This window comes from Choloepus didactylus, chromosome 27, assembly GCF_015220235.1.
Source record: "Choloepus didactylus isolate mChoDid1 chromosome 27, mChoDid1.pri, whole genome shotgun sequence".
Lineage (NCBI taxonomy): Eukaryota > Metazoa > Chordata > Mammalia > Pilosa > Megalonychidae > Choloepus > Choloepus didactylus.
In genome coordinates, this window is record NC_051333.1 from 20,543,528 (window position 1) to 20,569,218 (window position 25,691).

Here is a 25,691-nt window from a genome sequence, read left to right on the forward strand (position 1 = left end):
CATCTAATATGCATTCCATTTTCAAATTTCCCCAATTGTCACAAGAACTGTTAGTCATTATTTTAAGCCAAGATACAAAAAAGAGCCATACATTGTCTCTTTAATTTAATCTAGAAAAGCCCTCCTTTGTTTTTAAAATGACTTATTAAAAGAACCCAGGCAGTTCAGCTAAGGAATTAATGTCCCACATCCTGTTCTCTATTTCCACTTAATGTTGCCTAATTCATTGTTCCTTTATCCCTCTTTCCTGTCAAGTGGAAGTTTAGAGGTTTATTAGATTTGGGTTAATAATTTGTGGGGTGTGGGGGCAGGGTGGTCTTGCATTCTCCATATCATCTCATCAGGAAGCACGTAACATTAAGATGTCCACTGGCTGTGACAGCTAGAACTGCCTATTGGGCAGCAACACTTGAGCACTATGTGACAGTTTTGTTCAAAAGGCTTTTACCTAAAGGTTTCAGCATTCACTGACATCTTTGCTTGATTATTTTATTAAGAGTTCAGGCTTTAAGAATGTCGAATCTCCCCGTGGTACCTGCTGAGTATGCAGTTCAATCTTTGAGACACTGGACTCTCTAGGTAAATCTGGGTCACCAAACTGCTCCCCAAGAGGCTTGGTGAGTTTAACACTGTTTCAACCAGAGGATGGAGCTGCTGCTATGGAAACAGCCTTGACAACTCCTGGATCAGTTCCCCACTGAGAACTGGGACTCAACTCACACAGGGAAATCATGATACACATGGATGGGGTCCTCAACACACCACCTTCCAGAGGTGTGGAGGCAGATTGGATCTGCCAGATTCACTAACCGAGCAAGGCCCCTTGCACCTAGGAGTCAGACCTGCCTTGCCGAAAACCCTGATTTTATGAAAATGGGTGGAAAATGGGCAGAAACTGTTGGAGAAGGTAGTAAGAGTTGAGGCAAGGACATCAACCATTCATTTGTCAAAAGAGAAGCGCATCTGCAGATCTAGCTGCACTTATTTCCACGTGCATTCAAATGGGAAAGAACAAAAGACTATGCACAAGTGCTGGACACAGATTGTTGACGACAGTGTTACAAGAGTGGAAAGAAGGTCAAAATTTTAAAATTCTGCAGAACTGTTCATAAGTAAAAATTGAAAATGACCAAAGTCACCAACTGGTTAATCAAAGCTTATTTCTGAGCAGTGAAGTATTCCAGGGTATTTCACTTTATAGTTAAAGGGTTCTATAATTTTGGTCTCTTTTCCAGGGGGGAAATGAAACACCATCTAAAAATCTAAAGGCAGAGTGAGCCTCACAGGCTCACAGCGTTGTGGATCGGGTCCAGCTTGCTAGCAAGCTGCTCTATCAGAAGGCTGCGTCCGTCACAGAGGCGCTGAGCAGCACGCTTCCGAGGGCTGAGTCTTATTCAATATGGTCTTTCTGAAAGCTTGGATTACATGCTGAATTTATAAATGATGCAAAACAAGGAATAAGAAGACAATGAATTACCAATTTGAAATTTTTCTGATCTATAAAAGGACTGTGACCCAAAACACAAAGGACACAGGTAGGGAATGAGGAAGACAGCTTATTGGGTTTCCTATGCTTTGAAAACTCAAGGCACATCCCTGTGTAATAAGAGCACTCTAAGGGCCAACGCCTTCTGAGAGGAGATGGCAAGACAGGGGAACCATGAGTGCTCTCCACCCGGCACTGGTCTGGCCACCTCTGCAGACTGGCATTGGGTCATCAATGTTCCTTCCACTCAAGAAGGGATTCTGGTGAACTGGGGACAACTCAGAGAAGGACTGCCAGAATGGAGAAAAGACTCCCTCCTCTGGTGTCTCAAATCCAAGGCTCTAAGTCACTGGGGCTGGGCAAAGATCACTTAAATGTTCTCAACAAAAGGCCAATTGTTGACAATCCATATTAAAAATGCAACACTGCCATAAAAGGCTTTATTTCAGAAAGTACTCACCTATGGCAAACAGTGGAGATTACATCCATTAGGAGTTCTTAAATGGGAGTAATTTGGCATGCCTGCAGTACATATGGCATATAGTCCAGTAAGGCAACAGAAACACAAAGTGTGCAGGCATGTGTAACAAGTATGTAGATACCATTTATTTGGTCCGTAAGTACAGTATAATTGTATTTGAGTTTTACAAAACATCAAATATAAATAACCTGAAACTGTAACAATACACAAAAATTGGCTTCTTACATAAACATACCAGGCAGTACAAGCTGAAAACGTGAGTAAATTAACATTGTTTTACAGTAATATACATAGTGCCAGTTAACATTTAAAAACAAGTTTCAATGCATAGCACTTGATACTTTTTTGAATCTGTTTCAGTCAGTTAAGAGTATGAAAATGGTTAGATCTAGGCTAAAAATAATTCTTCTTCTAACCAAAAATAAAGGCATAATATTTATAACCAGGTATCAACTTTACTAAACCACAATATTTTAAAACTATTAAATGATACCTAAGGGTATTTACATTAAAAGGCAACATGCAGGTGTTGTTTCGTCTCATGACTGTTTATGCACACACTTGGTTCAAAGGGTTTAAAAACTATATTCCTACTTTCAAAACAGCAAACTGCAATGTTCCTAATAGTTCTAGCAAAATGAATGCTTTCAAAGGGGGCAGAATTGTTTTCAAGTCATTGGTGTACTACTATTTTTCCCTTTGGAACAAAGGACCCAACTTGAGAATAATCTGGTTCTGCCCAGATGACCTCATGCGATCAGAAGTTTCTGTTCGGAGGCATTTCTGTTCAATCTAACGCTATAACATCATCAAGTTCTTCTGTCTGTTCTGTACGTGACCTCTTGGCACTAACATTCTCTTTCTCATCTAATTTCCTCTTGCGACTTCTCTCTTCTTCACTGATGTCAGCATTATTTGAAGGGCCTTCTTCATCTGAATCAACTATAAGCACGTCATCCTGTTCTTGTGCTTATTTTAGAAAAAAGACAAAATGGTTAACAGTGTGGGAGCACCAATATTTTATATAATTGAAAGAGACCCCTTCTAATAAATACCAAATTTAAGAATGGCTACCGTAAGGGAACCTTCACCATGTTAACATATTTCTGTACTATTTTTAAGGTTTTATATATAACAAACACCTATTTCTTTTCTAATCAAAACAAAAAACTGTAACAAGCATATAACTCAAAGGAATCACTACAATTCCTTGTTTCTATCTCTACCTTCTCCAACAGGAGAATAATGGTGGTGGTGGTAGTAACAATAACATATGTAGCACTTACAATGTGCCAGGAACTGTTCTGAGCACTTTGCATAGAGCAACTCAGTTAATCACCACAACAATCCTATAAAGAAGATAACATTGTTATCTGTTTTCCAGAAAAGAAAACTGAGGTAGAGAGACACTGACTTGCCCAGGGTCACACAGCAGCAGCAGCAGAGGCCGGGATTCAAACTTTGGCGGTGGGGCTCCACAGTTCATCATCTTAGCTTTACAAATTGGTTTTCTCCACCCCCCACCCCTCCACGGAAATTAAAGGCAGGATACCTATCTCATTCATGTCTATGGCCTCTGAAGTCCACCCAGAGTAGGGGATCGATAAATGTAAATTTCAAATTATGATTTTTGAAAAACTACCACAGTCACCTCTTCAGAAGGATAATGGACCCTTTCAATTTTCAGTCGGAAAAAAGTTCAGAAACCCACAGGCCACAGGTGAGCCACACTCCAGACAGTCCCCAAGTCTACCTTCAGAATGCTCAGAGAACACCAGAACCAACTGTAACCATATTCCCAAGAGTGCCACAGACAAAGGGCCAAAGATCAAAGAACAGAAGTGAAAACCTGGTAATTTTTAGGTTCCTGACTAAAGAATGAAGAGGTGTATGGGTGGAAGGACAGTATCAAACCAGACACAGCAGAGTCAGGTATTTGGAAGAGTACCAAGTACTATCACAGAACACCCAGACTAAAGACCTCTCAGGTACACATGCCTTCCCAGCTAACAGAGGTCTTCCGGATGCCACTGGCCATTCTTCTGTGAAGGTACCCTATGGCTGATGCCTTAGCTTGTACACTTTTATGACCTTAAGACTGTAACTTTGTAACCAGATAAATCCCCTTTATAGAAGCTAATCCATTTCTGGTGTTTTGCATTCTAGCAGCATTAGCAAACCAGAAGACACTGGTTCTGAAAAAGCTCAGAAATGCTTAAATTTTGTACTTGTCAAGCATTTGTTCACTCAAAACAGTCAGATGCACTAAATAAAACAGGCCTACAAAATCCAAAACTGCTAGGAAGAATGAACTGTCTTTACTCTCTAGTAAACTGGCTGACATTTTCCACTTGTAAAATCCATTATAAACCAACAGAGTGTTTCAATTTTGTGGGTGAACTTCCCTGAGTCTGAACTTCATGGCTCATGAATTCAAAGTTCCATTAAATTGACACCAAACCAACACATACCTCTAGTAGCTCTACGGACTTCTACTTTACAGCCAATGTTCATAAAAACAATCATAAACTGTTTTATATACTATTGCTTGGTGGGTAATTAACAACCTGTTGGCTGGGGCCACGACTCACCTGTGGATGTGGAAGGCTGAGCTCCATCATCACTGCCGTTGGTTATACTTTTGGCAGCACCTTCTGTTTGTTTGGGCCCTACTTTTTCTGGGGCATCACCAACAACTTCAAATTCAACATCCTTTCCTAGGTCTTCACTGTAAGAGAACCACACACTCTAAAATAGGACCACCGCCACAACCATTTACAAAGCAAAGGAGCACCAGAGAGATACTGTTACTCAAAAGCTCAAGATGTATACTACATACACATCAAATATATGGATTCTGATTTTCAAAGAGCTAAAACCATAATAAGACTTGTACAGAACAGATTCTTGTAATTCAAATGGTCAAAACCACTGCATCTTCAAGGCAGAGAAAGGCTTTTTTTAAAAACAACAAAAACAGGTTAAGTAACTTTTACTGCCAAAGCAGAAAATCGAGTCAAAAACTATTCTTCAGCTACTAGGCCCAGGGTTTCTACACTCTACTCACAATGTGATCTTGACCAGTGATTTGTAATTTGTTTTAGGAGTAAGGTCACAGTTTCTGGGTTTCCCCCATCTTTACAGGTTGTCCCCTGCTTTTGATCATGAGTCCCCAAAAGCATGTATGAAAGTTTAAAGCACGAAAGCCAAACAAAAGACTTACATGTTATAAGGGGGGTTCTGTTCCCAGAGAGCTAAAAAATATGATTAAAAAAACCCCAATTATGTCTACTCTTTTAGACATCATCTGACATTTCCATTTTATTTTATTGCACATGTCCTTTCATGGTCTTTTCTTTCACAAGTGGACACGATTATGCCACTTACATCCAATTTGTGTCCAACTGAGGCTAGAGATGACACCTAGCAATAACTTTGACTCAGTGTGTAAGTTTATAACACTCAGACATCTTACAAACGTCATTTTATGCTGTGTCTCTAGGACCCAGTAGTGCTGGCACATAGGTGGCACTTAGGAATTCAGCCCTGAAAACTTAACTACCAAAAAGCTACATCAAGCTGTGTCATTTTATGCTTTTATAAACCAGGTATAAAATATAATACTTTACAAACAACTAGACAAACATGGTACGGGCAAAAAACTGACAAAATAACTGGACACAGATGGCAACACCACAACCACCCTTTATGTTTGTGGGATGCTAGCCAAAGGTCCAAGATAATGGTGCAGTTTAGGGGTATCAATGAACATGTACCTTGTTAAAACAAATGAATATACCAAAGTGGAGGATCATCTGTACTTCAATTGTACTATATTTAAGTAAACATTCTGTAATACAAGCACTTTGAATACTTTTTACGCAGGCAGGAAGTGAGATAAAAGGAAAAAATAACCTGACTCAGGAATCTGTAAGCAGATTAGTTTTTAATTCTGTCATTGTCATAGATCACAAATAAAGTATTTTTGTTTTATGGGGGAAATACTTCTTTCTTCTTGGAAATATTTAAAAATAATTGAAATTTTTATTCCAGTTCAGTTATTTAAATGAATTTCCCTCTGATTAAAATTCTTCAAGGCCTGGCTTTCTACCTTTTCTAGGTTTTTCTGATTAGCCACCATTGATGACAGCTACCCTTTTAATAATATATTTTAATAATATATTATACAATATTTATATTTATCCTTTTATTTCTGAATTCTCAAGTTTTCCTGTAGGTCTAATTTGGCATATTTGAGCAAATATATTGTGTAGCTACAAATGAACAACAGGATTTAGAGTATGAAAACATTTTCCCCCTACTTTATCTGTATTTTGTATATTCAAATAATTTCTTATACTTAATTCCTACCTATGAAGGATGTTGATCAATAAGGTATAGTCCTGAAGAAAGTCATCTGCTTGAAGACGGCTGCCATTTCTAATTCCAAATTCTGACAATTTCTTATGATTATTAGCTGGAAAATGTGAAGGGAATTTAAATAATTATATATTCATGGGGCAGTAAGGTCAGTTTTAAACAAGATAAATCCCCTTTAAAATACACTAAAATATAATCTTAAACACCACAAACCCAGGGCCTTCTTAATCCATCATGTTCACTGCTTGTGTCTCCAGGACCCAGTAGTGCTGGCACATAGCCAGCACTTAGGAATTCAGCCCTGAAAACTTAAGTACCAAAAAGCTACATCAAGAGGACCAAGTTGTGATTAGTTCTGAGACCCTTCTCCCATTCAAACCAAATTAATTTTGGAGGAACCAGAGGCAACTTATAGAGAAGTTCAAAATATATTCTACTTGCAAAGAACATCAAGAGGACCAAGTTGTGATTAGTTCTGAGACCCTTCTCCCATTCAAACCAAATTAATTTTGGAGGAACCAGAGGCAACTTATAGAGAAGTTCAAAATATATTCTACTTGCAAAGAGGTTATCAGCGACAACCTTGATTAACTACTTTTTATTAAATTTTACAATTCAGAAATGAGAAAATCTTGTTTAATGGATTTTTCAACATAAAGACAGAAGAACCAATGAGGTCTCCAAAAATAACCTACCCAAACAAGTTCTACACTCCATGTGTTATTTCTGCTTTATTCCATTATCTCCAGCCCAAGCATCAAGTGCATGGCACCCACTAGCACTCAGTAAGTCTTCACTATATAAATTATAAGTACTCCGATGAAGGACCACCCCCCATCTTCTAGGGCCTCTGTGCCATAATCATCCACTCTCTCTTCTGCATGTTCAAATACTCCTCTCCTGGCCTGTAAAAGCACTTAAGTCTCATTTACAATATTGCTCCTCATCTTGCTCCTAATTTGCACTTCTTCCTCCAACACTCATTCTGCGTTAGTATTGTAACTACTGGAGTATTTGCCCTGTGAAGGCACAGACAGTACAGAACCTACCGACCTGTATCCACAATGCCTGGCACACACTAAAATTTGGTTAACATGTTTGAAGTATATAATTTTCCACATAATCTAACAATCTTTTTCTTTTTCAGTATTTATCATTTCTTTCATTGCTTATAAGGAAAATACTTAGAAAGGCCTTCCCTATCTTCACCTTGAAATCCACAAAACACTGAATTTTAGTTCATTTATAGATTTATTCCTTATTTCAACTTTTAAATCTACCTGGAATATCTCTGAAAAATATTCCTACCCAGACATCTATCCCAAAGCCCAGTCCTATATACTCTCATACTTTCTGATTCACCACAAACTCCTAAGACCTAGCAACTCCATGTTCAAGAGGGCACCAGTTCATGTGGTATTCCCATCTTGGTGGATCAGCATCTTCTCTGACAACAATCCTGCACAGGCCCTAATGGTACTCTTCCTCACCTCAGCTCTAAATTCTGACCGTGCAAATCTCCAATATGTCACCTACCTGTCTTATTAAAAATCTCTCATCTCCTCATTCTTTTTCTCTCTCACTGGCTCCCTGCCTCTACTCCCATGCCCCTTTTAACTCATCCTCTGTAGCTTAAAGGGAGCCACATTACTTCCTGCTTAAACCTTGGTAGGATCGGTGGGATGGGGAAGAAAGACACACACTTACCACAAGTAGGACACAGAAAGTCCTCCAGTCTCACTACCACTGCCAACCACAGTCAAACAGAGCAATAACAACAACAAAAACTGGCCATTCCCAAAGGCTTTTATGTTGTTTTACAAGTTCATTCCTTTGTAGATGCTACTTATTCTGCCCAAATGCAGATGCTCTCATCTCTGCACAGAGGGTCGGGGGTCATTGTTCAAGAACTAAGAGCCACTGTCCCTGACCCCACCCCTCTTTTAAGTACCCCTCCACAAAGCTAAACATACTTTCCTTGACTCATACCCTGAACACATTTTCTACAATACTTAAGACTATACTAAATCCACCTGTTGACAACTTCTTCTCTCCTTCCAGACCATAAAGTACTTGAAGTCAGGGACCACTGTATCGTTCAGTTTTGAAATACAAGTACCTATGTCTATGCTTATAATATAGAAGGACTCAACATGTTTGTTGAATAAATACCGTCTCACTCTTAGTGGCACATGTATTTCACATAGAAAAGGGCCACATTCAAGCCATTGAGATTCTTGATCAGTTTCCATCTCTAAAGACCTAGCATTCTGAACAGCTAGCTATAAGCAACTACAACCAAGAAGAATCCCAAAACTAAATCTTAATTTAAAGAAGGTTCTATATTTGAACCCCCATCAAGATCTAGCACAGTGTATTGAATAAATGACCACAAACAAATAGGTGAATGAATAACTCAATATATAGCAAAAACAGTGCCCCCAGCTTTTTTTTTTTACTACCAATATACTGTATTTTAGAAAGCAAGGATAAACAAAGCAATAAATAATACTGTAAAACAATATGAAAGAATATTAAGATAGAGATTAATTTTAAAATAGGCATGTTACAATAATTTTGAAATTCATAACACAAATATAATCCTTATATACATCTTAAATTCTTAAAATGTCTTAAAACATTTTTTTCAAAACAAACAGAAAACTGAAGTTATTTTAAATGATATGTTACCTAGCCTTTTTTTAAAATCTGAAAGTCCTTTCAACAAAACTTAATTTCAATGGGTTTACTAAACACTGAATTTGTTACTTAAGATACTATTTTACTATAAAAATACTTTCTTGGCCAGATGTTTTACCACTGCTATATTTGAGGCTCAATTCCATAATAGACTCTCTTTTCAAAATAAAAGAAAGCTATGAGCTTTCTTTTTTTTTTAAATTAAAAAAAAAATTTTAAGTTCAGTTTTATTGAGATATATTCACATACCATATAATCATCTGTGGTATACAATCAACTGTTCACAATACCATCATATAGTTGTGGCCCAGCTTTTCAAAGTAATGGTAAACTGGCAAAAATTGGGATATGGAGTAATCAAGTAAATGGTAACCCAAGAGATGAGTACAAATGTGACAGAGGAGCTGCAAGAACTTCTAAGTCCAGTCAGGTGACTAGTGCAGTCTGAAGGACTTATAGCTACACTGTGATTATAACTAAGAAAGTTTCAACAGAACCAAACGTTATTGCACCTTTTATAACAAATGCATTAACAAAAGGAATGACCTGCCTGAACTTTTGAAAGGGAAAGCCTGGAAAGCCGAAACTGGACACTGACTTTTAGCGTTCATGCTTTCTGCTACACAGTTGGCACAGGTTATCATGGCTTCTCCACTCTTGAAAAAAGCACCCTTCCTACTATGATCTAACAGCCAGAGGAGTCTTCTCATCACTAATTTAGCTTCCAGGATCCCTGATACAGGTGAGCAAGTTCCTTGAAACTGGACAAGAGCATTGCGGTTGTTGTCATGGGTCAGTAACCTGTGCAGTGGGTTATCAAGAAATAGTCCCCAAGAATTTGACCAAATTTGAGGCACCCAGACAATGTGGAATTACCAAAACTGGTTTGGTAAAACCCCACCAAGGCAATACCACCTTGGGAGAACACCCCTGTGAAGAAGCATCTCCCCTTCCAATTGTTTCAGGCATCACCAGTCTCAGATCACAGCTGTGATACTGAGTAGCATACAGGGAATGGATAAACTAATGTGCACACCTTGCTTTAGGAAGTCTCCACCCAAACGAGGGAAGTGAATAATACACAGCATATAATACCTTCTGTCTCCCCCTCTTCTGAAGATATTAGGATTGTTCCTTTTCCATCTTCGATTTGGACATCTGGTGCTACCATAGCAAATTTTTCTTTCACTATCTACAAGAAAAAAGATTCAAAATATTTATATATGTAATTAAAAATCATTAAAAACACCTAGAATTTTTTTCTGTAAAGGTCTTACTTTTTCTTTCCATTGGAAAGGGGCCACATCATTCTTTAAGATATTTTGGGGTAAGTAGGAAAAACAGTGGGCATTTACCCTATGTCAGGCCCACATTCTATCTCCATGTTTTACCATGCAAATCAGATTAAACTTCCTCCAAATGGGTACTGAGGGCTTCTTGATTGGCTCTTGGTATTTTGTCTTTTACTGTAAATTAGGTCTTCTACTGTAACTTAGGTACTGTGCTAGATTAGACACTCAGCATAGTTTATCTCACTCAGTCCCTCTGCCAATCCTGCAATAGCAGGTGTTTTGTAGATTTAAGTTCTTATTAACCCGAGTCTCCCCTTCCTGAGATCTTCCCTCTCTAAATTTCAAAATGCGTTAAGAGTGGTAACTTTCTATAAAATCCTGCCTGCTCATAAAAAATAGCAGAGAACCCTTTGTAGATCCAAACTGCCCTACAAATAGAGGCATTACCTTTAGCCCAAGAATCAGCAGACACTAACTGAAATTATTTCCTAGGAAAGAAGGTCAGGCAACCACCCTCTCTCCTCAACAGAACACCAAGTCCTGCTGCCTCCTTGCCCAAAACATGAGCTCAAATCAACCTGTTTTGTGTAACCAACTCTGGGGGAAAGGCCATTCACTATCAAGCAGTCTTCAGGGTCACAAAGATTTATTCCCCTTATGCCAAGAGGTATGTAAATATGTAGCACTATAATGGACATAACCACAAGAAAAATGTGAAGTAGTCCCCATTTGGGTCATTTTAAAAATCATCCCTAATGAAGAAACTAACCTAGCCAACTTAGGAGGGAGGAATAATCAACTGACCATATCCTAAACCACTATATGTCTGTCACTTCAGTTCTATAGGTGAATCCAGACCAAATGTCTCAACTCCTCAGAAACTAGTCTAACTTAACTCACCAGAATCAGATCATATTGGAAAAGGTGCATATCACCACCAAGTCTCAACTAAGACCCCAGAAATGATTTAAAAAAGCCCCCTAATTTAGTGTTGGTAGGGACTGCTTACAATACAGCTCACCCCAAACCCAAGCCCTTTAATACAAAACTAGTAACTGGGATTTTGCTCCACTGAAAATGCAAACCTCACCATCTTAAGTATTCATACTGCATGCAAAACTTGTCTGCTCTCTGCCATAGCCAGGACCACCTCCAGATCATTCAAGAATACCTCATGTCTGCCAAAAAAATATAAAATTTACTCAATGTCTGGCTGGGAAACAGAGTTCCTCTGCTTGCCATCATATTGTGCCACCTCTGTACTATCTGTGGTACAGATTCCAGCCACATATACCTATTCCTTTCTGAGGTAAGAAGACACATACTCTGGAACCACATATAGAAAAGTCAACAGGAACCCAGATGATAAAGCAACCCAGGAAGTCAGAGACACATTTTAGCAGTCACAGCCTTACAGAATAATTATCTGGATTTTAGTTTGGTATCACATAAACACTGTAAAAGGCAAAAGGGAACTTGTATTATTTTTTTTAGAAGGAAATAGCCAATGCTGTGGCAGAGAACCAGGCTCTGCAGTTACCTTATCCTGTAATGTGAGAACAGTCACTTTATGGACGTTCAGCCGTACAGTCACCTCTGGCTTACTGGCACAGACATAACAATTGGGGTTGGGAGGATCCAGTGTACAAGGCACAAGGAGCTTCTTTCTTGGGTTTGGTTGTTTATTCAAAAAAATCTTTGGAGGAAAAAAAAACCACAAGCAGAAATCAGAAATGTGAGTTATAATTTTATAAACTGTACAATCTAAAATCCTTTTACTAACTATTCAATAAAAATTGACTTAAATATTCCCTTCTAGATAGCAGGAAGAATAAAGAAAATCACACATTCTTAAAAGTCTGATCTGCTAATCTTCCTTTCAAATCAGCTACTATTTAAAAGGCTGGACTTACTGAAAAGAAACCCTCCTATATACTGATGTCTCTAGACTCTTTTGCAACCTAATTAAGAGAGTAAGAGCATAGCCATACTGGTCTCTGGTAGCATCAGAGTAAACCAGCTTTTAGGTGCCCTTCCTAGTGTTGTATTTATCAATTTTAAGTCAATTTCTTGACAAGAACAATACACTCATTTCTCCAACTAATGACAGTGGTTTTACAATGTTGGGAACCAATGTGACTGCCTTTCTTTTAAGGTTTCTATGATGACTATGATGATAACATTTATATAATTAAGGAAGAAAAGAATGTATTTTTGGCAGTATAAATGCCTATTTACCATTTCCCTAATATCCGAACAAAAAATATAAAATTCACGACAAATAAAAAAACATTCAATTACACTGAAATTAAGAAAGACACCTCCAACTTCATACTACAACATTTGAAGAACACTAGCAAGATTCAAAACAAGATACAACAAATTTCAAAACACTGGAAACTGATATACAAATCCTCTTCATGTCACTCATGTAGAGTGGTATGTATTAAGATGAGTCAATTCTAAAGGAAAGCCCCATGGATAGCCCCAAGCTTAAAGGAGTACCTTGAGAGGGACTAAGTGATGGGATGAGTCCACCTGGAGTCTGTGCTAACAATGATACTGGTATTGTGGCAGGACCAGAAGGAACTGGCTAAGCCAAGCAAGATATAGTGGAGGAATAACAGAGGGATTTATTGATCTTGGGCTTCCCTAGGAAGATAAGTGTGCTAAGGCAAACCAACAGTTCTGGAAACAATTGCTAGTACTAAATACTCAAGCTAACACTATTAATCCAGCCTGACATTCATTTATAAATATAAACAAATGAAATTCAGACATGTAAGAAAATTAGTTGCCCAAGAGAAAGAAGCTGAACAGGCAAAGAAACCAGAAGGATGTTGCAGAAAACAACAGATGCTTTAAGTTCTATGTTTTACTAACTTCGATAATTAGTATTGATTGTGAACTCAAAGGGATACTATAGCAATAGGATAAGTTCGGGTGCTATAAAGACAGTAATAAAAAAATGAAGTTCTTAGAAATTAAAAATATGACAGCCAAAATAAAAATATAAATAAAAAACTGGGTCAAGATGGTAGACTGGCAATAGAATTCTATATTCCTTCAACCTGAAATTTCATGAAAGCAATATAACATATTTGAAGAAAATACATCAATAGCAACATTGCAAAATTCGAGTGCCATCACATAATAGATGTTTTGAGAAATTCCTGAAAGCAAATAGGTTCTTTGATCTGCAACAGTATAGTAAAAAGGAGAACTTAACAGCTCTTGTTGAAAACAGCTAAAAACATTGGCTACATTATATTTTAGGGAGTTTCTTTTGAATCGCTAAAAACCGGTAAGAAACCAAAGCATCTTCAAACACAAACTCCAATACAGAATCAAAGGAGGAAGTCAAAGAGAACACACAAATGGCTTCAGTCTTTCCCAAAGAAAGAAACAGCAAGAAAAATTGTCTTGATTTTGTGTTTAGTGGAGGGGGGAGTATCTTCCCTTAAAATTCATTACAATAATGTAGCTCTCATGCAGAGTTGCTCTCTGAATATATATATGTGTTGAAAAACCTAAAGATGAAAGTTTAAAAGTGGTCCCAGAAAATACAAATGCTCCTTGAATAAACACATCAGCATCAGATCTTCGAGGAATTACCAGATACAGTTCTAACACTGATTCAATTAAAAAAGCAAATCATAAACCACAAAAGCAAACAAGGCACCATGAGAGAGATCTGGCAGAAATGGCAGTAGGCTCACCCCATAAAGATTTCAGACATTAACATTACACAAGAATATAAAATAACTTTAAAATAAAAAAGGAGATCGTTAGAAGCAAATTAACTTTTGCATCCTGTTACCAGACAGAAATTAGACAAGCGAGTGTGCCTTCATTTTTGTTTTAATTTCCAGGAGGCTTAGAGCTTACTTCAACAGGCACTCACAAGGTAACTGGAACAGTTATTTTCCATGGCTTTAAGCTAATTTTACTGTTTAAAATTTTTTACTTGTCCATTTAATATGCTTTTGATAAATCACTTTAAAAAAGAAATTCAATAAAAAATGTAAACAAATACTCACTGTTCTACACTGGTCTATTTTTCCTGATAGAATCTTCAATCCTTCCAATACTATCAGCCCAGCGATCACTGCATTAGTAGTAGCAATAGCAGGAATAATATTTCCTGCCATTGCTGGGGGGAAGAAAAGATGAATGTTCAGTGGTTTAAAAAAACAACATTGAGGTTTAAATGATACAACTCGAATATGAAATAACTTACATTTTATATCAAATCTGCTCTTCATATTCATACTGAAAATATGCATCCTGAGGTTTGCAGCAGAGGTGACAAAATCCATTGCAGATGGGTCATCCTGCCAATAATTTAAACAATTTAACAAGTGTCCCCACAGACTTAGTAGTCTGACAAATCATTACTTTCAGAATGATACTTTCACATCTTTATTACATTGTAGACAGTCAACTAGAACAAGAGAGGCTTGAAGGAGAGGCTGACCAGGTAGGGCATTACAGTAAGTAGTGTGGAGGTGGAGGATCTCATCACTGGTTTCTCTGGTCCAGGAATGTAGTTTGACAAGAGCACAAAGAGTCAGCAAGCTTCAAGGAATTCACTCCTGCTTAACTGAATGCACTGTAGACTATGTATATTGACCAAACACCAATTCAATTCAATGATAATAGCAACTATTTCCTGGGTCTACCAGTTAGTAATGAGAAGCTTGAGAAGCACAGAATCCAAGCAAGGAGACAGAGGCTGTTTTGAGAAAGCTATGTCATTCAAGTCTCAGAAAAGCCTGGACTATTGCAACTGAACAACAGATTGGACATCTCTAGTAATCAGAAACCTTGTCGTTCTCCAAACTCCTTTCATACACATCACTCTCCATCTATATATGCTGTTTGTTTCCTTCTATAATTTTTACTCTTCCTGAAATGATCATATCCTAGTCTTTTAAAATTAGATTTCACCAAGGCTTCCTGCTTTAAACTGAGAAGATATATCCTAGATGAAATTCAGAAGAACCAGAATATAGAAAAGCATTGACTGGATGGATGGGGGTTCTTAATATCCTTTATGGGCTGGCTGTGTAACCCCAGGCAAGTCACAACCTCCCTGCGCTAGAGTAAGGTATTACTCTGTTAAATAGGGAAAATTATATCCACATCTCATAAGGTTGTGGTGAGGATTAAGTAAAAATATTTGAAAGTACTCAACCCAGGGTCCACTAGGCACTTCCCTAGGCAGTTGGCTAATCCCATTCATTAGGTATAGATTTTACTCACAGAGGTAACAATTCCCAGTTCTAAGGGTCCTTTATTTACCGCCTATGTACTGGTAACAACTTTCCAAACCACTACTATTCCAAAATTTGTGCACGTACCCACAATTGTTACCTTAGGTTTTCAAAACTGGCCAAACTTTCCCCTTACTTTAAAACCCATGGGAAGTCTTTACTGTGGCAGGAACACAGAAACTTTAACAGATAAATCACTTATAGTCTATAAAGAAAATATTGACTACAATTAAAAATGACTATAATACCAAATCTCAAAATGTGACATCGAACTACACAATTCCATTAAGTATTATAATACTGTTATTATATCAGTGTTATTAGAAATGAATAATTATATCTCATTTTTGTATTGAGTTCTCTCTATATAACCATCTATTGAAAGGCAACTGTATTGCTTTCAAAGTCAAATTAGACCAATGAACTGTTGTCCACACAAGGATTTTCTGACTTCTAACAAAACTATATAGCATATACAAGAAGTTTAAGTCTGTTTTCTTAAGGCAGTGAAACACTTATTCTAATTAATTTACGGTATCTCCCCAAGTCAACATAATTATAAACCAAAATAAGGTTTTACAAATTTCTTGAAGTCAAATAAAGAAAATTCACAGTTCAATTCCCCAATTAAAGATGAAAACATCCAAACAAAATGCAAAATCTGGTAGATTAATGAAATTCAGAAATTACTACCTTCTTTTACAAAGAAATTACTGGCTTTTTTTTGCAAAACTGAAGCATGCATTTAATATATAACTAATTGCCATGCATTTTCAAAACGAACCTTGTCCCATATGAGCTCAGCTCCATCCCCTTTTTCTGCTAAATGAACTCTCAAAGTCTCAATACTCTTTGAAAAAAGACTTGCGTAGCTTTTCACATCTAGAACCTGCTGGTCTTTTAGACCTAACTGGGGTTCATTTTGTTGATCTGATGCATTGGTTTCTTCACCTGAGGGAAAAAAATATTAGAAATTTCACTATTAAAACATCACTCGTCTATTGTGTTCTATTTAACAAATTCAATGCCTAACCAGAAAGAAAATCAAAGAATATGAAAAATTCTATTTTAATAAACACCACTATAATATAAATACTTTTATTTTTTAAAATTCTAAAATTGACAAGAAAACTTCTATAATTGATATGAGAGGGGTGGCAAGACCATCTCAGGACACCTTATAGGGTTACTGGGGAATTCAAGCATATATTGTATATAAGATAAGCATTATGCCCAGCACATGGTTTACACTCAGTAAATGGGAGCTATGAGAGCCATATGTGAACTGGTCCATAAAGTTAAGTGCTCCATATTGTTTAGAACTGTGCCAAAATGATACCCCCATCTAAGTTCCAGGACAGAGATCATGCTGTGCATTAATTAACTGCAATACAGTTCAAAGAAAGGGGAGACACATGTGTGTAGCAAGGGAGTGGGATAAGGACATAGTCATTATTACAACAGTTCTTTTCACATTTAAAATTATAAATGTGCTTCTAAAGTAACCTTAAAGAGATTATCATACAAGGGTACAAAGATGGATGTACATAAATGCTTATCACAGCACTGTTTTATTTCAGGCAAAATGTCGAAAACAAAATTTTAATCAATTACAGACTAGTTAAATAATACAGACTGAAGAAAGCAAGTTAGGAGTATTAAACATTATGATCCCAATTATGTAAAGTGTATACACGACTGCCTGTGTCTAAAATCTTAATAGTGGCTATTTCTCTAGGTGATGGAACTTTCAATGATTCTTCTCCTTCAAAGTTTTCCAAATTGTTTGAATTTCTTACCACAAACTTACACTATTTTCAAAAAAAAAGTCATTTAAAGACTTCATGTGAGGGAATCTCAAGTTTACGTATTCCAAAGACTGTACTCTTTACCTTGACTTTGTACTTCAGCCCAGTCCAATGGAACTGGAGGTTTCCTTTTCCGCCAAAGTTTGTCCATCGTCAACAGATACCTGATATCATCTTTAAAAAGCTTAAAAGGAAAAAAAGATAAATCCCATGAATCCTACAGCCCTATGCTGACCAAATATAAAAAATTTCAATGCTGACCTATTGTAAATATATTGTGATATCTTTTAATTTAAAGACTTACATCATATGCCAGATTTCCAGCAATTTTCAAAAACAAAGAAAAATGTATTACCCCTTTTTAAAAGGAAAATTTACACAGAGCCCCTATATTTAAAACAGTTAAAAGCAAAGGTGTTCTTGGGAAAGCAGGGTAAAGGAACTCTCAACTGGCATGACTGTCCCTGCCCTCCCCCAAAGTCCTAGAACTCCAAAGATCATCTGAACCACAACCATACAAATTAAGGGTAAATACGTACCAATTCCACAAGAATTAAATTCAATCACTGAGCCTAAAGATACCAGGTATCAGTATCTCCAAGTCCATGGGTACATACCAATAAAGCACACACATGCTAAAAAGAAGGTGCTCAATGATAGGATTTCATAATTATCTGCAACATCTTTGAAATGTGCCCCTCCCTCAGTCCCCCTAACCACCCCTTCCACATACACACACAAAATGACAAAAAATACTATCATATGTACACTTAAGAGACCATCACACATAAGCAAATTAAAACATCTGGTAGAATTAGAGGTGATTTTAACATTTTTACTTTTTCCTTATCTGAACGTTGTATGCCTTGTTAATTTATTCAACACACCCAATGTTTATACTAGAATCTAGATTGGGCCAAATAAAAATATCAGAATTATTTCTGTCAAAAAATATTCAATCCGACCAATATATATTGAAATTAAACAGCCCCAATCAGTCAGAGATCAAGCCAAATATACAAATTAGAATACAACTGAGTGTGAAAAATCACAAAGCCACAAGAACAGAGTATTGAAGGAGATGGTAGCATCTGAAATGGGCACCCAGGCAAGGAGATGAGGAGTCCCTTGTGATTTGGGGAGTAGGCAACAACTGTGGCTGGAGGCATTTTGCAGAGGACCTGAACACAGGGATGATAAGCCCAAGAAATTGAGAATTAGCATGGTCTTCCCAAGCATTAGCTCCACCTCCTTCTCCTTTATCTATTAAATGTCGGGTTCTGTCCTGAACCACTGTTTGACTCTATAAATCCCACCCACTCCCGTTAATTAAATCCTATCTTTAAAACTAAGATTCCCAATTACACCTCTAGCCTAGAATTCTCTACTTACCTACAGAACCATCTTCTAATGTTCCACAACAATTTCAGTAAGTTCAAAAACTGACTGTACCACCTTTTCCTATCTCCAAAACCCTTCAAAACATCTGCTTCCCACCTCACCTATCTTCGTGAATAGCATCTCTGTTCATCCAACTGACCAGAAAGAAACCAGGGATCATTCTTGATTCCTCAATATTCCTCTCTTAAACATCCAAAGTCCTGTTGGGTCTACTTTGCATCCAAGCCCCACTGGGAATGCAGATGGGCTGTACTTCAGATTATGCTGACAATGCACAACTCCAGAGGGCGCTGTCCCATATTGGTTATGATATGTCACCCCCTTGAGTGGTAAAATGCATATCCTTTTCACCCATACAAAGTGATCCTATAGACCACCTTTCAATGGATTCTCTTTTGATACAACATCTTTAATATGGCTTAGAAAGTCCTGTCTGATCTGGTCCCAGCTTACCGCTCCAGTCATCTCTTCCTTCCACTCTCTTCTTTAATGGGAATTATTTCACTTCAACCCAAGCCTTTCTTTGTATATGCTAGTGAGCTTCTTTTGAACCCTCATACTTGGTTAGGTTGTCTACTTATTACAAAAAAAGTTCCAGTGCATATGAATTTATGTTATAACACTATGAACCTGAAATTACTTGTTCAATGTTTGACTCCCCCCAACTAGACAGCTGAGTTCCTCATATAGGAACCTATCTTATGCTCATTCACTACTGAATCCCCCCACTTAAAAGTAGTGCCTGCTTTCTCTCTCTAAGTCCAACTCAGCAAATAAATCCATTAACCCTCAACCCCCCTGACAAGGAACATAACTTCCAGGGGAATGAATCTCCCTGGCAACACGGGACATGATTCCCAGGAATGAACTTGGCCCTAGCAGCAAGGGATTGAAAATGCCTACTTGGTCAAAAGGGGGAAAAAAAGAAAGGTAACAAGCTGAGGTCACAGTGGCTGAGAGATCCCAAGTAGAGTTGAGAGGCTATCCTGGAAGTTTCTCTTATGCAAGCTTATGACCACAGTATGCCATGCCCTTACCAAAAGTAGCCCCCCAAATACCTAGGTCCCTACCTGATATTCTATAAAAGATGCACTCACTAAGTTTTATCTTTCAGGAACTTAAATCCACCAGAGTGTTTCTATACCCGACAGGTCCTAAAACCCAGAGGCAACAGCTTCTTTAAGATCAACTATCAGATGTGGCTGCTTCCCATACTGTCGACACACCCTTTCAATATGAACAAGTTAGGGTGCTCACTGCCTAGACACCCCTTAAGATGGAGAAAGAGATTAAGTGAGAGGAAGGGGTAGCAACAAACAAGATAAGATTTAACAAAGGTCTATGAATAATGACTCTTTATATAATTATATATATATTTTTGGATGCTGGGGTGTTGGACTGGCTGGAAGGAGGTAAATGACATGGCAGAACTGTAGCCTAGAGCATCCTTTGGGTTTTTGCTCTATAGTTGCTCGTTGAATTGTGCCTTGAAGGTCCTTATCTTTTTGTATACACCTTGTATTGCCTAATAAGGAAAGCACTGAAACTGTGGAACTGTAACCCATAACAATTTTTGAAATTACCTATATGACTGCTTGTTGAGCTGTACATCACGAGACAACACCTTTCTGTATGTATATTTTACAATAATGGAAATGGCTGAAGTTGTGGAACTGTGACCCATGACATTCTTTGAAATTTGCTCTCTACTTGTGAAATAGAACTTTAAAAGTTACTACTGTTATGTATATATGTTAAAGTTCACACTCACACACACACACACACACACACACAGTGCCTGGCACATAGCAGGTACTTAAAGTTATCTGCTGAACAACAGATTGAAATTTTATTTCAGATAGTTCTAGCATGTGAATATTGTTCAAGGGAAGCAGTATTTAGTACCTTTTCAGTATAATCAAAACAGAAATCATTTGTCAAGAAAAAGACTATAGTGAGAGGAAATAAATCTAATAGCTGTAAAAGTCAAACTCTGACACCTGTTACACTGAGGAAAAGATGAAGTATAAGTTAGAGAGAGCAGAATAACTAACTATTCATTAGGACAACAGGACCTGTGCATGTCTGAAAGCAGACAGAAGGAGCTAGGAAAGGAGAAAAAAACAGAGGGAAAATACTGTTGGAAGAATAAGACACAAGGGGATAGAAAAACACCAGGTGGGAGTTAACCTTAACTTAAAGAGATTTCTCCAAAGAGAGGAAAGGGAAAACATTTTGCAATGAAGAAAAACAGTTCTTGCAACAGGTAAATTATGTCCAATGGCTTCAAATCTGTTAATATATCCATAGGATCCTTTGCTCAAACTGAGGGTGGCAGGAGTAGATTAGGCAGTTTAAGAAGAGATGAGAAAGTCACAAGTGCCAACCACGATAATCTGGCTAGAGAGTCAAAGTAGAACAATAAGACTTTAAACACAGATCTGAGGGCCCAGCTGAGGAATAATGATGTGGACCCAATTAAAACAATCTGTATATTTCTCTAGAAATATTCAGCAGGCCAGTAATAAATATTGATGAAGAGGGATTCTGCCAAGAAGAGAACAAGAGGCTTAGGGATTCAAGGGCAATTTAGGACATGTCAATCAAGCTGCCATTAGAAAAGATTTAAGCAGGAAACAGATATAAGTGAAGACAAAAAGAAGGGAGGAACCAGGGTACAGTTATGAGGAAAACTGCAAAGTCCAGTCAAAGCGAGGAAGGGAAAGATAACCAAGAGTAGAGGGTATATAAGTAAGCCTCTGTATTTTACCTCCCATAAAGATGCTACACTGTTTTCGTATAGGCACTAAAATTTCAAACCTGTTTATCCTCTCTATGTCAATCAATTTATTAAGGAAGCATTAGGCATATACATAAAAAAAGCTCAATTCAATTCCACATACTATTGTAAAACAATGAGAATAATCTACCCACAATTATAAAGAAAGTAAACCTAACCTTGGTAAAAAGTTTAATTGGGTCATATCCAGTTGATTTAGCCCATTCTTTAGTGGAAATACGTTTAATGTCACCATCTTCATTAGATGCTCTAGCTGTGGCTTCAGCTTCCATTGGTTCCCCTAGAAAACAAACATCATTTTATTTTCAACTGTACAGCTTTGTGTGTTGGAAGTGCATGGGGTGGCAGTCACTCAGGGAAGTCACCTGGATAGGACACATTCTGAATTCTAGGAGGAAAGTAAACAGGTTCATCAGTATCTTTCCTTACCTCATTTTCTGAAGGCCATATGCAGTCTAAAGCATAGACCTGCAGTCAGATGTGGGAAAAACTTTCAGCTCCACCATTTACTAGATTTGTGACCTTAGAGAAACCACTATTTCACTGTACTTTGATTTTCTCATCAGCAAAATAGAACCACCCAGTTTCTAAAACACTGCTTTAAAAACAACATGTTAAACACATAACGCATTAACTAGCACATAACAGCAACAATTTTTTTCACTTAAGCTACCAAAAGTAAACTAGCAAAAAAGGTAGTAGTCATCAAAAAGAAAACGCAAGTACTTGACTCACAGGCAGCTTCAGGGTCAGCTCTGTCAGGAGACACTTCTTGATCAGCATCTTCTTCCCCAAACAACTGGCTAGAATTTAAGATTAGTAAATATTTATGTAGAACAAAATACTGTATATAAATGTGGTTTTTTTCCCTACTTTCCTCACAAACACCTAATTCAGAATAATGTATCAAAGGTTTAGCAGGAATTAAGAGTGGACAATTGATAAATCATACTCTGTAAACTTAGAGTATTAAAGTAATCTGTTTAGATAGCTTGCTTCCTAATTTCAGCAAGGCTTAATTTAGTAGTTGTTGAACAAACACCATACCGATAAACTGCACCTGCTATATGCAGAACACTGCTCTAGGTACAGGAAACCCAGTAGTGAACAAGACATTGTTTTTTCGTGGCAGTATAGAAAATCTTAAGAAGCAATAAAAAAATTTTAAGCTGAGATCTTTTTTGTAATCTAATTATCTTAAGAAAACCGTTCAATAACATGTAAAAGCAAAAATTCTCCAACCTTTCCTCAAACATAATTTGTAAGAAATTTGTAAGAATTTGCACAGTTAAAACAAACAGACCCACTATAATCTCCGTAGCTCCTGATACGCTTTATAAGAAAATGCCCCAGTTGTTTCCCAAAGTGGTTGTATTAATTTACATTAATAGCATATAATTCCTACAGATTCATTGCCTCTCCAGACTTTAACGTTTTGTCAAATTAAGTAGAAAATAGTATCTTATTGTGGTTTTATTTTCAATTTTACAAGCTGGTCATAAGATTAAACATATCTTCAGGATATTAGGTAAAAACCAAGGAAATCTAAAGAAACTAAAGTCTTTACTTAATAATATTGTATGAATATTGGTTCATTAATTCTAACACCTATACCATACAAAAAAAAATGTTAACAATAGGGGAAACTGGGTGCTGGAAACTCTCTGTACTATCTTTTCAATTTCTCTGTAAATCCAAACTGTTCTAAAAATAAACTACTTAAAAAAAAAAAAAAAAAAAAGCTTGCCAAAAAATATGATTAAGGTTTGCAAGCATATTTCCTTGTGAAAATTCTCAAGCTTTACACTTATATGTGTACTTTTACTTAATTAAAAACTAAAGGATGACAATGTAGTTTTCAGACAATACCTTTTATCAGATTGAGGGTGTTCTTTTCTCCTATTTTACTAAGGATTTTTGCCATGAAAAGGTATCTGCTGCTCAATTTTACCAAATGCTTTTTCTACATCTATGCAGATTATATCTTTCTCTTTATTTTCTCAATGACATGAATGACATCTATAAATTTTCTAACATTAAGCTATCTTAGAAATTCCCCAAATAGCCACAACTAGGTCATGATATACTTTTGGTTCATAATTCTACATTTATATGCTACTATTTTGAAGAGGATTTTTGCAACTATATTTTTGAGTGAGACTGACTTGTAATTGGTCTTTCTTATGCCATAATGTCCATAAGATTAGAATAATCTCTTCCTTGCAAGTTTACTGTACCACATAGGTTTAGTACATTGTTCAGGAGATATTTATGGTACTCTTTAGGCGATTTATTTTTGAGTCATTTTTGCAACCTTTTATTGTTTGTTTAGTGAACTTACTCAGTTCATTAAAATTTTAAATGTATTGGCATGGTCTTTTCATCATCTTAAAATCATTCTATTCTGTACTATATCTGATATTATGTTCTTTTGGTTCTTATTTATTCCTTCTCTCATTTCAAACTTACAGGCTTTATTTTTGCTTTTATCTTGATTATATTCTTTCTTCTGTGGTTCTTTTTCTAACTTAAGTTGGATCCTTAGCTTACTGATGTTCACATTTTCTTCTTTTTTAATTCATGTATTTAAGTCTGTAAATTTCCTTCTACCTACCACATTCAAGCATCCAAGTTCCACATGTAGTATTTTCACTACCATTCCAAAGTATTTTTAACTTTCCTTATTTCTTTTGTTAACAAGTGAGTTTTATAATGTTTTTAAACTTACAAATAAATAGATTTGTATTCATTTAGTTATATGCCCACCTCCAATATCAGAGAAATCTTCCTAGATGGTTCATGGCATTTAACAGTCATGTAATGAATGTCTGCTGAATTCAATTTAACTCAAGAAATAACAAGAAAGCTACCAAAGTCTTCCTTCACCATATTTAAAAGAAACAACATTCACTATAAGTATAATTTCTCTAAGACATTTAAATAAAAATGACCCCATTTCTCATCATCGTACTCAAGAGCATGCCCAGAAAGATATACACTCTTACTTGAACAAATACTTTGCCCAAACAATGCAATGAATAGGTTCTGAAGGTGTGTTACGAATTGTACAGCCAGGAAAAGTTCTCTGGGTTGGTTTAGGATGACATTCATAACACTCAGTCACACCCTGCAAATTCAGGAAATGAGAAAAATATAAAGTCCATAATGTGGTAATGTAACCGTAAACATTCTATTCATCTACTTTCCACCTGGATTTTATATTTTCAAGTAAACTTAAAAATATTTCTGATTCCAAAATCCTTACTTTACAGAAAAGGAAACTATATAATCCAAAAGCTAACTGAATCAACCAGAATCTCTTTACACTCGAGCAATTCTCAACCTCAGTCTTAATATGCAGTGGTGTCTCAGGATTAAAGTAATGAGGCATATAAAAGTTGTCTTTCTAATAATGGTTAAAAAACCAAAACTTGAAAATATTTTTGTTTTAATATAAATTGGATGAGATTTAGTGTTTTCTCCATAATACCATTTCTCATGCCCCCAATCTTCCAATGTTTTCTTTCTTTTTTTTTATCTTCATTTTATTGAGATATATTCACATACCACGCAGTCATACAAAACAAATCGTACATTCGATTGTTCACAGTACCATTACATAGTTGTACATTCATCACCTAAATCAATCCCTGACACCTTCATTAGCACACACACAAAAATAACAAGAATAATAATTAAAGTGAAAAAGAGCAATTGAAGTAAAAAAGAACACTGGGTACCTTTGTCTGTTTGTTTGTTTCCTTCCCCTATTTTTCTACTCATCCATCCCAATGTTTTCTTAGGGTAGTCATATAAGAAGCAGCCGTAACTCCTATTGCAGTGGTAAGAATGAGAACTACTGCCTTGGCCTATTCAACAGACCCTGAAGGCCCCCATTGTTTTAACGAAATTTAATACACATTGCAGTGTAAAACAATCTTTAAAGAATGATACTAAGTAAGCTTCCAAACGTAACACTTAGTTAAAATAAATGAAATGGAGCCATACTTTTCAACATGTATAAATTGCCAAAAAAATTAGATAAAAATTGCAGATCTTAAGTATAG

At 36.6% G+C, this 25,691-nt stretch overlaps 1 protein-coding gene across 2 annotated transcripts in view; it reads right to left on the minus strand.

Annotated features, from left to right (window-relative positions):
- Positions 1-1,897: 1,897 nt before the first annotated feature.
- Positions 1,898-25,691, minus strand: part of UBA2 (ubiquitin like modifier activating enzyme 2) — a 31,356-nt gene continuing 7,562 nt past the window's right edge. The window contains exons 6-17 of one of the 2 annotated variants that reach the window (XM_037819833.1): positions 24,630-24,751; positions 22,360-22,427; positions 21,783-21,904; positions 17,508-17,607; positions 16,400-16,566; positions 14,580-14,673; positions 14,380-14,492; positions 11,880-12,035; positions 10,143-10,239; positions 6,339-6,444; positions 4,559-4,695; positions 1,898-2,936 (exon numbers count right to left, since the gene is read on the minus strand). In XM_037819833.1, the coding sequence (XP_037675761.1) occupies positions 2,755-2,936; positions 4,559-4,695; positions 6,339-6,444; positions 10,143-10,239; positions 11,880-12,035; positions 14,380-14,492; positions 14,580-14,673; positions 16,400-16,566; positions 17,508-17,607; positions 21,783-21,904; positions 22,360-22,427; positions 24,630-24,751 (1,464 nt within the window). In that variant the 3' untranslated portion in view covers positions 1,898-2,754. Of the gene's footprint in view, positions 2,937-4,558; positions 4,696-6,338; positions 6,445-10,083; positions 10,240-11,879; positions 12,036-14,379; positions 14,493-14,579; positions 14,674-16,399; positions 16,567-17,507; positions 17,608-21,782; positions 21,905-22,359; positions 22,428-24,629; positions 24,752-25,691 lie in introns of those variants that run through there. The other variant, XR_005214367.1, reaches the window with a different exon arrangement.